The following is a 10,466-nucleotide window of genomic DNA, read 5'->3' as shown; positions in this document are numbered from 1 at the left end:
GAATACCTCACTTACATCTTTCCCTGAGAGTTGTAACCAATGAAGGAAGACAGAGATAACAAATGCGGATATCAACTTTACTAGAGGATACAACGTAATTACCAAATTTTAGAACTTCCTATTCAAGCCAGACCTTCCCCTCTCTAGAAAGTGAGTGTGAGTCCTACTTGGGGACAAAGAGGCAAAAAAGAGCACAAGGCCTTCTGAGTTACCCCTACAGTGGGCATCAGAAGAAATGTCATCTCCCAAGTTTAGAGGTATAGTCTCAGGTAATTTTTGGACTGCTTTCCATTTCGTACTGTATTGCTGATTGGCCAGAGATACTGGAGTACTGATTAGATTAATTAAATGATATTAAAATGGTTCTACTTTGTAGGAGTAGAAGGAGATGGTTAAAGGAACTTGATTAAAAAAAAAAAAGTTCCTCCAGCCTCAAACGACGTAACTGCAAAATATGGGACTACATTATGCATATGAAAAAATTAGCTACCTTTTTCAAGAACAACAGTTACTATTTTTAAATGTATTTAATTGAATCATAATGTGCTACATTTTTATAACACCCTATATAGCATTGTCAAATTATTTTTATCATAGTTTGCTTGCAGTTCATACCAACTAAACTGTAAATTCTCATATTATTGTTACTGTTAAAGATTCAAATGATATAAAATATGAAGGATCCATGGGATTTATTATAGAATAAAACAGTCTGACCTTTAAAAGTTGCAATATAATATTAGACATTGTTAATTTTGGTAAATCAGTTTGAATGAATTTGATTTTTTAAAAATGTATAATAGCATATCTTCTCGTTGCTGTGTAAATGACCTCTAGGATACCAAATGACTTTGTTGGATTCAAATTTCAGTGATCAGTACAAGATGTTCCCAAGTTACAGCTAGTTATAGTATTTTGGGTAACCTATTCTATTCTTTACCAAAACTGATATCTGGATGTTGGATCCAAATGACACTGTAAATAATTTTTTTTTTTTTTAGTATAACCATATAGCATTATAGAACTTCGAGTCAGTGGTCTGAATATGCTTTTCTTTTAGTTAAAATAGTCTCAGGCACCAGAATTGAAGGAACTCTAGAAATAACGCCACTGTTTTTTCCTCTTACTTTTTGTTTGTTACTAGCAAACCCAGTAAAGCTGAAGGTTTTTGCCCCTACAGGTTTGGGATGAAAATCTTGCAAAATCTGCAGAGGCCTGGGCGGCTACTTGCATTTGGGACCACGGACCTTCTTACTTACTGAGATTTTTGGGCCAAAATCTATCTGTACGAACTGGAAGGTAGGAAGTAGTTTCACTGATGCAGTTCATCTTCCTGACTTTATTAATTATGGACTCCAAGAGAGAATGACACCAATTTCAAGTAATATCAGCAAATATTTATCGAGTGCTCACGATATGTCAGGTACTGATTGATGCTTCATCTATGAGTATTTTAGATGTCTTAAAGAATTATTCAATTAGTTAAAAGGGCCTAATAAGACCAGTTTCCCCTTTCACCGTTGGAACACCCTCCCTTAGCCTGGATTTTTTATTGACTTCGCAGAATCTTAGAAAGGATGGAGCATGTGCTGGATCCTGTCTTCTCTACCTCAGGAAAAAGTCCCATGCCTGTGGCAGAAGCTATTTGCGTGTGTGTGTGTATGTATGTGTGTGTATGCAACTGTCCCATCATTGCATATACCAGAGTATAAATACGTAAATTAATTACAAAATGTATGCATTTACATATATGTACACACACAGGGGCATGCAGGTGTGTGCAATTATGGGAAAAGCTATTCCCATAGGTAGGATAATTGTTCTACCACTGTGGAATGTCATTATCCGACATTCTGAAGACCCATTCTCTTCCATAAAGGGAAGGACAATCAGGAGTGCTATTATTAAAATTTAACTGATTCAAACTTAAGGAAAAAAATGAACCGAGTTTTAGTATTGTGACTACCTTTATGTATCTAATTCTGGAATGCTTATAAAATTCTGATGGTGGAAGTTTTGGACACGGATTAAATAAGATATTGATGATTCCTTATATATTTGCATTTTCTTGTTTTGAAGTGACCAGACACATACATAGACAAATGCAGAATCACTTGCTCTAGTCCTGGCCATTTTCTTGCTTAGCCCTGCTTGGAGGATTAGAGGATTCTACTGGGTGGTGACAGTATTTGTGAGGAATGCATATGCTCTTGAATAATCATGAATAATCTGCAAAAAGAACAATTAATTTACAATTTAATATGAGTCCACTATATATTACTACAGCTCTACTCTAAGTTCTTTTGCTTTTTTTTCTTGGTATCTAGATACCGCTCTATTCTCCAGTTGGTCAAGCCGTGGTATGATGAAGTAAAAGATTATGCTTTTCCATATCCCCAAGATTGCAACCCCAGATGCCCTATGAGATGTTTCGGTCCCATGTGCACACATTATACACAGGTTGTTATAATTTCCTTGTTAATTTTTGATTCATACTTTTAAAAAATGCTCTTACTATTTTGGTGGACATCCATTGTCTCAGCGCTGACTTCAATATATTGGTTTATTTTCACAGATGGTTTGGGCCACTTCCAATCGGATAGGATGTGCAATTCATACTTGCCAAAATATGAACGTGTGGGGATCTGTGTGGCGAAGTGCAGTTTACTTGGTATGCAACTATGCCCCAAAGTAAGTACTGGGTTGGAATCTATTTCCTGGGTACTTTAATGATGTTAAATTCTCCAGGCTGATAGGCATTTTTGACAGGTAAAAAATATGAGTAAGACTTAGCTAAAATGGCCTCTAATCCTCAAATCCACCATCATTCCAATATTCCTGAAAACTGATTAGCTGAAAGTTTTCTTTTCACGAGGACAAGGATTCTAGGCTAAAATTGTAGGCAAAACAATTTGAGACACTGGAGCTCACTAAATACTCCTTACCATCTTTTTTTAGTCACAGTAATGGTAAAATAAACACTGTTCTTCACAGTCTTTTAATAGCTATATAAAAGGCATCGAAAAGGAATCTTCCAGGGAATTTATCAACAGCACAATATTCTCATATATCAGTACTAGAATGTTGGCTTACCATTTTCACTAAAAAAGCAAACCATTGGGTATGAAGTCCTTCTTCCTTCTCTTATATTTTAGATTTTAAAAATAAAGTAATTTCATCCTAGGGTGCACATAAAATGTATTATACAAATTTATGAAAGATTTTAAAATAAGGCTGTATTTATGAACATTCTTTATAATATGAGGATAAATAAACATTTACCAACATTAGATAGCATGCCTTTTTGATAACAATAACACTTTAGATGATAAAATGTTCCAATATTTATACACGATTTCATTCCCACTTGGAATAAATACTAAAATGTGCAAACGATTTATGACACTCTTGGTGTCTTCCAAAGTAAGTCCCAAACAAAGTTTTTCTCCAGCTATTCCAGCATGGGGAGGGAATGTGAAAATGTTTCACAAATAACTGCATTACTCATTTATATGGTAGTATGCCAATGGCAGTGTTTTTACAAAGTTAGAAAAATAGTGATTTTCCCTATGATCCCCTCTTCATAATTATTAGGATGGGAATGTTTAGAAGGTAGACCATGTTTGCATTATTAAAAAAGCATTAAAACTGTGCAATTGTTTGATAATTTTAGTTTCACACTTTGTGTTTTCCTATTAAGACTTTATCCTTTCTCCCTGACATATAAGCCAACTAGTACCCAAATGATCAAAGAGATTTTTGTTTCATTCAACTATTCTACTTTCAGCCAATGGTTAGAATTTGCTATTATTGATGAGACATATTATCAGTTCATAGGTCCAGGAGATTAAGATATTGCATTAGTGTACTATATTTCAGTTGTAAGAAAAGAACTATTTTTCCAGAACCTGAATAATGAAGAAAGTTTTAAGATTCTGACTGGTAGCTGAATATAATTGTTCCAATGCTAGTATGAAGTTGTCTCAGTCTAACTTTTTCAGTGGAAAACAAAGAGAGGGAGAGAGAAAGTGAAGAGAGAAAAGAGAGAGAGAATTTAATTAGATAGAATAGGACAAAAATAAAACAACTGATTTATTGTTGAATATATTATTCTCTATTCAATAAAATCTGTGATTTATAAAAATTTAAAATATAATACAATATGTAATAATTTTACACATAATAAAAGTCTAAGTTCCTGTTACAAAAAACCATGTGCCCCATAATTTCAAAAACTTGTGTAAAATAAATAGAAAAAATATGAAATTAAGATAGCATAGGCTAGGTCCATATACTTTGATAGCTTTGGGTAAATATATAGAGGGAAATAAGATTATAAATATAGAATGCTATGGGATTAGGATAAAAGAGTGAGTTACACTCATAAGATAATGGGCCCCCTTACACATTTCTGAGCAAGCAGGTGATATCATCAAAATTATGCTCGAGGAAGCTTATCCTTAGGGCGGAGTATAAAATAAATTAAATAGAGGTGGGCAGCCTTAAAATCCTGTGTTACTTTGTAATATGAGTAGTTAATTAGCAAGTTTTTCATTTTATAGGTAAATTTTCCTATATAGAGAGTTTATAGATAAAAGTCTGGATTTTTAACTGACTGGTTTAGCAAGATTCTTTATTCTGTAGATACACTTGATGAGTCCCTAGTTTTATTTAGATCTTAAAGAAGAAGGCCACCTGCTTCACATTTTAGCCTCTTACCTATTGTCTTCAACCTGACTGTTCACCATGGATAACCAAATTTTCTCCTGACCACTTTCCTTCACATTGCTGTCTATGTTACTGTTTCTTGGTAGTACTCTAGTTACTAATCACCAAGCTACTGAAATACATTCATTACCTTCTCCTTTATAGTTAAGAGAGCTAAATAACAGGGGGACATCGTGGCTGTTTTTAACTATCCTAAATGGCGAATTTGGTTTATTATTAAGATCATGGCTACCAATACAGTCAAAGAAAAATATTGACAATAGGAAGTAATTGAGTTAAATGTGTTCAGCATTATAAAAAAATTAATATCATTAACTAAAAACTTAATAGCTATAAATTTATATATCAAAAAGATTTTGGAATAATCTTTAATTGTTTCTGTGAGCATTATTCTCTTACTATGAGAATAATGGTATATTAATTTATACCATAATACCACATGCAAAGTTTTCTATATCTTATTTTATGAAGATTGGGAATCTAAAATATTTTATAATTTTAGAAACAAATCTTGCAAATATTTATAACTTAATTTTTGTGTATATGATAACTTCTCACTCATTTCATCATTTTTAAGCGTCCCAGAAAATATTAAAGATTTTTTGTTTGTTTGTTTTGTGTTGTTACCATCCCTGGATGAGCATTAGCATGAGTTTAAACAGAGTAAATTAGAGAGAATGCGGCCTGACTGTGAGCTCTAGAAAGCTGCTGTAGGAGGAGAGAGATGAGTGGAACAAGCCTGGCATCCCGCGACTCATGGTGTCATTATGCATTGTGGGTCCTCACTTCTTACCTGTAAAGTAAGATAATATTAACTTAGAGAGAAAGTATTTAAAAAACAAGATATGTAGAATAAGTTACTGTTGAAATAAGAAGTGGATATAACTTTCAGTACCTTTCTGAAATAACTTCTCATAAAAGGTCATTGCATGTCAATTCACATGAGCATGTGCTTAAGGGCAATCTAAATTTTTTAAATGAGTGAGTAGTACTAATGTTGTCTTTTTTTCCCCTCCAGGGGCAACTGGATTGGAGAAGCACCGTATAAAGTAGGAGTACCATGTTCATCTTGTCCTCCAAGTTATGGGGGATCTTGCACTGACAATCTATGTTTTCCAGGAGTAACATCAAACTACCTGTACTGGTTTAAATAAGCTTAGCTTTTACTCCAGGAAATAGAATGATTTCTGGGAATCATAGGCATGTATATATATTGAATTTTGCACATATTATACATATTTTATGATAATCTTGTTTTCCTTTTAGTATTAATTTGTATAAATTAGTGTTTGTCTAGTATGTTTGTTTAATCCTTTGAGATATTCAAAACCTTCATTTCTATTTTCTTACGTCTAATGCTAAATTAAAATATTACATATGTTGTGATAACATAGTTGATGCATCCAATTCCAAACTTGTATTCCAGAGGAAATATATTATCATGTTCCTAAGGAATAAAATCAATATTTGACCTGTAATGTGTATATGTATATATATACAGACACATACATATATATGTGTGTGTGTATATATACACACACATACACAAACATATGTAATGTAATGCATAGATAGTAATATGATTCAATTATCAATTGTCTGACCACCTCACTTTAGAATAGTACTATTCTAAAGTGAGGTGGTCAGACATCTTTAGCACCCATTTCTGTAATACCTATAAAATACCTATAAAATAACACTCACTCAGTGACATCTGGAAATAATAATTTAATTAAGTAGCCATGGATTTCATTCTGGAGATATTTTATCTTATTTGGGTCCACCAAAGGATATGTTCAACTTATGTAAGTTTTCAAATCAAATGTTTTCCTTAATCTCATTTTATTGAATCAGTAGTCGTGTGTTGAGTGCTTACTACATAAGAGGCACTCTGCTAATTATATTCTGTTAATGCAAAGATAATTAGATATGGTTCCTGCCCTCAAGAAGCTCACAAAAATATTCAGGAAATAATGCAGCCTAGTGATTTTGCTGTAAAGTTATTTTTTAACAAGTTGATTTTCATGTAGTTTTGAGGACGTAAACAGAACGGCATTCACCCATGGGTAGAATAAGCCAAGCTGTGTAATATGTAAGGCTTCTGATTCTCATGCAAATTTAGCTATAGTACTTGGAACAAGAAGGGGAAGGGAAGAATTAACAAATACTTGGATATTTGTGGGGCTGTGACTTGGGAAAGTAGAAGGCAAGACCTTCTGAAAACTGATGAAGTCTAAGAGAAAAAAAATTGGGGGGACAAGCATGAAAAGTCACAGAAATAGGTTTAATTGCAGAAAAAAGACCAGGTGGAGAACTTCACAAGGACCTATTTTGAGGGCCTAGTATATCTGGAGGCCTGTCAGCAGGAGATGAAGGACTCCAGATAGGTGGGGGTGCTGAGGATACCTCCAGCTTTTTGTCATTATTTTATTCTTATTTTATTTGCTGAGAATCAATCTACTTACCATCTTGGGTTATTAAACATCATATTAAAGATACCCTGTGCACACCACATATATATAGTTAAGATTTTGTACAAGTAGCCCTCTTCAGATGCTTTTTCTAAGGAGTAACTACCAAGCTTTATTTCCATGTTTTCTGTAGAAGAAAAATTTTCAGTTCTTCATTGAGTTTGATTATGGAAATCAAACCAAAGTCTCTATGAAAATGTCACTCATGTGATTTGGAAATGCAACATTTCCTTATCATGAACTCTCTTTCAGAGAGAAAAATACAACAAATCATTTAACACATTACATTTCAAATACATGTATGTGTGTTTTATTAAGGTTAGGTTATACTTCCATAGAATTAAAGAACAAGTAAATGTGGTTAGTTCCAGAGTGCAGATAACAGAAGGAAGCTACTTGTTTAAAAGTAGTTTCTACTTTTGTAGTTTCTTGGGGTGGATGCTTTGAAAGATGACAGTTAACTAAATCCATTTAACTGGGAGAAGAATTTACCATCTGGGTCTACTTGATGACAAACAACTGGCTTGATTACTTTTATAAATTGACTATGGTGACCAAATGCTTTCATATCACACTACTCCGCCTTTGTAGACTCTATTAAAAATAAATATTTCTGAAGAATAAAATAGGGAACAGAAGAAATTATATTATTTAGGCCTCATTTCAACTTTTATCTAACATACCTAGGCTCATTAGTGGGATGTTTGCTTGATTTATCTAGAAAGTGTTTCCATCCTCAATTTTACTATTGGTTCTAGAGAAATAGTAGTAAGTACTCTTACAAAGATGATGATCATTGTTAGTTCCAGTTCTGTTGCTGGTTTGCTTGTCTGGCTTGATTTCTCAGTAGTTCTAAAGAATAATAATGATATTTGCTACATATTTTACAGAGTTTCTTATGAAGGTAAATTTACCATATTAATAAAAAATTATGAATATTAAAATTATCAATTATATTATGAAATTTTATTTTAGATAAAGTTAAGTTTTTCATGAGCCCTTTTTTGGCAGGAACTCTGTCTAATTCTTTGCATTTTTCTCAGCTTCTTATATAGTGGCTGTAACATAATAGTGTTTAATAAATGCTTATGTGAATGGATTTTTAGAATTAGCTAAAAAGTCTAGAATTGCAAAAATTTAAAGAAATCCCACCTTCCTTTCCATGCTTTATTAAGACAAAAATGTCTTAAATATAAAGTCTTGATTATATCAAAAATCCAGATAAATCCTCACATATATCAGATTAAGACTAGGGTCTACACAATTACGTAACTGTTCTTTCCAAACCACGACTAGAACTATAAGTTTATTTATAATTTAACAACTCAGCTGAACATATAAAGGGTATATTTGTTATTCTATCTCTACTTTTTAAAGTTAGTAATATAAAGTGGCCATGGGAAATATTTTATTTCCAGGCTAAAGCAAATGAAAATTTGCTAGTATCAACACAGTGTGTCATATTTTTCACAGCATGCAACAATGGTGCTAGGAAAGTTATTTCTCACTGTAATTCCCAGAGGCAGAAAGGGTCTGGGTATAAACTATTTCATAAGAGCAGCTTTAAATAGTCAGCATTGAGGTTTTCATTTGGAAAGGTGCCATTCAGAAGAAATAGTAATTGGCATACATATTCTACAGCATTGATCCTCTCTATGGTGTAGATTTTTTATATCACCCCTTAGTCAATAGAAAATTTTTTTTAATTGTCAGAGTATAGGTTTTGTGGCTTCCATGTCATCATAAGACTGAAAAAAATTACAATTTTGGTATTAAACTGACAGATTTCTTTATAGAATTATCTGTGAGTTGTGTAGGCACAGTCTTAATGTTTCTGGTTATGATAGATAAATTTGCTTTAGAAATGTGGAAGAAACCATTATTATTATTATCACTTTTGCTTCTGTTTGGTAGTCTAAGCATTATTACTTCTGTGGTCTATGAGAGCTGCCCTACAATTTCATTTGACAGTGCTATAATATTCATTTGAAATGTTCGTGGAAACATTCATTTGAAAGTTCCAGGCAGCGTTAGCACAGAATTGACCAAACACTATGGCAAGTTCAACCAATACCATTTACACAGAATATTTGAATTGAAGCAATATGTATTTTTCTCATTTATACGTGCTCATGTTAAATCAATTTATAACATCTACATAAGTAAATCTAATACATACTTGAGCCCATTTAAGTGTTTTGTGTTCATACGCTGCTTATTAAATACATGGACAAGCAAAACAGATAATTTGAATGTATCTCTGAAGGAAAAGTAATGCTTAGACTTTGGTGTATGTTCTCCCCTGTGTAACCACATACCCTTAGTTCTGAAGTAGGATGCAACCCTTGATGTAGATGGAAGCCTTTACCTACCAAAGTGTTTAGGGAGAATAAGGTTACAGTTGTTTTGATGTCTAACATTCTCTTTTCTAAGTTTTATTTTACATTACCATTATATGTGTGGGTGAAGACACACATAATCACATATAATCATTTAAACACATACAAAATAATTTTTAAAAATTATGTCATGGTCTAACTTTGAATTTATGAGAGATCAATGAATAGCTTAGAAGGTTCAACAATTCACTGGTTAATGGTGCTGAAAATACGTTACAATTACCACGTATCCTGCTACAATTTTGAAGTTTCTTAGCCATTCAAGTTTTTATAAGTGTGAATTATCAATACCTATTCTGGTGCTAAATAGATGGTGCTAAATAAATTATTAGTGTTCATGGTTTTAGTAATACTTCTTTTATTCATTGTTAAAAGTGTCATCCATTTCATTCCTGAGTCAGAAATATTAACAAAATCCTATGTTAAATTAATCTTCACCAAAAATAGGCCAGTGAACTCTGTTTTTTTATATACCAGTACAACATTATTTAGGTGTTACAGAATGTAAATATATTTCTCTAGAAGTTATCAATTTTCTTTTTTAGGGCATTTATTTTTTTAGATTGGCAATGTCCGAATTGAAATACGACCTAAAGGTCAGATTATACCTGCACTAACCATGCTGCAGTCACTCGCGCCCTCTGGTGGTTGTAAAAAAATTCCCAAAGCAGTAAAACGTTAAATTGTGCAATATTAGAATTCTCGGATATTCCCTAAATCTGACAGCATTTAAAAATGCTTGAGTTTATTGAATACATCTATAAAAATAAAAGAGAGTTAATGTCTCCTGGCACCTACTTTCTTAGGTATCATACTAAGTTTTTTCATGATTTTCCAGGTATGAGGTGCTTATTAGTGTTTTTTTTTT

The 10,466-nt window shown here is 32.6% G+C and overlaps 1 protein-coding gene across 1 annotated transcript in view; it reads left to right on the top strand.

The window, feature by feature from the left end:
• PI15 (peptidase inhibitor 15) overlaps positions 1 to 5,882 on the top strand; it is a 21,411-nt gene extending 15,529 nt beyond the window's left edge. The window contains exons 2-5 of the mRNA XM_012663101.1: positions 1,181 to 1,299; positions 2,328 to 2,460; positions 2,576 to 2,691; positions 5,747 to 5,882. Coding sequence (XP_012518555.1) covers positions 1,181 to 1,299; positions 2,328 to 2,460; positions 2,576 to 2,691; positions 5,747 to 5,882 — 504 coding nt within the window. The remainder of the gene's footprint in view (positions 1 to 1,180; positions 1,300 to 2,327; positions 2,461 to 2,575; positions 2,692 to 5,746) is intronic.
• Positions 5,883 to 10,466: the final 4,584 nt, after the last annotated feature.

Source organism: Propithecus coquereli, unplaced genomic scaffold (assembly GCF_000956105.1).
Source record: "Propithecus coquereli isolate 6110/MARCELLA unplaced genomic scaffold, Pcoq_1.0 Scaffold8, whole genome shotgun sequence".
NCBI classification, from domain to species: domain Eukaryota; kingdom Metazoa; phylum Chordata; class Mammalia; order Primates; family Indriidae; genus Propithecus; species Propithecus coquereli.
Note: the sequence above shows the minus strand (reverse complement) of the source record. Positions and strands in the feature narration are given on the sequence as shown.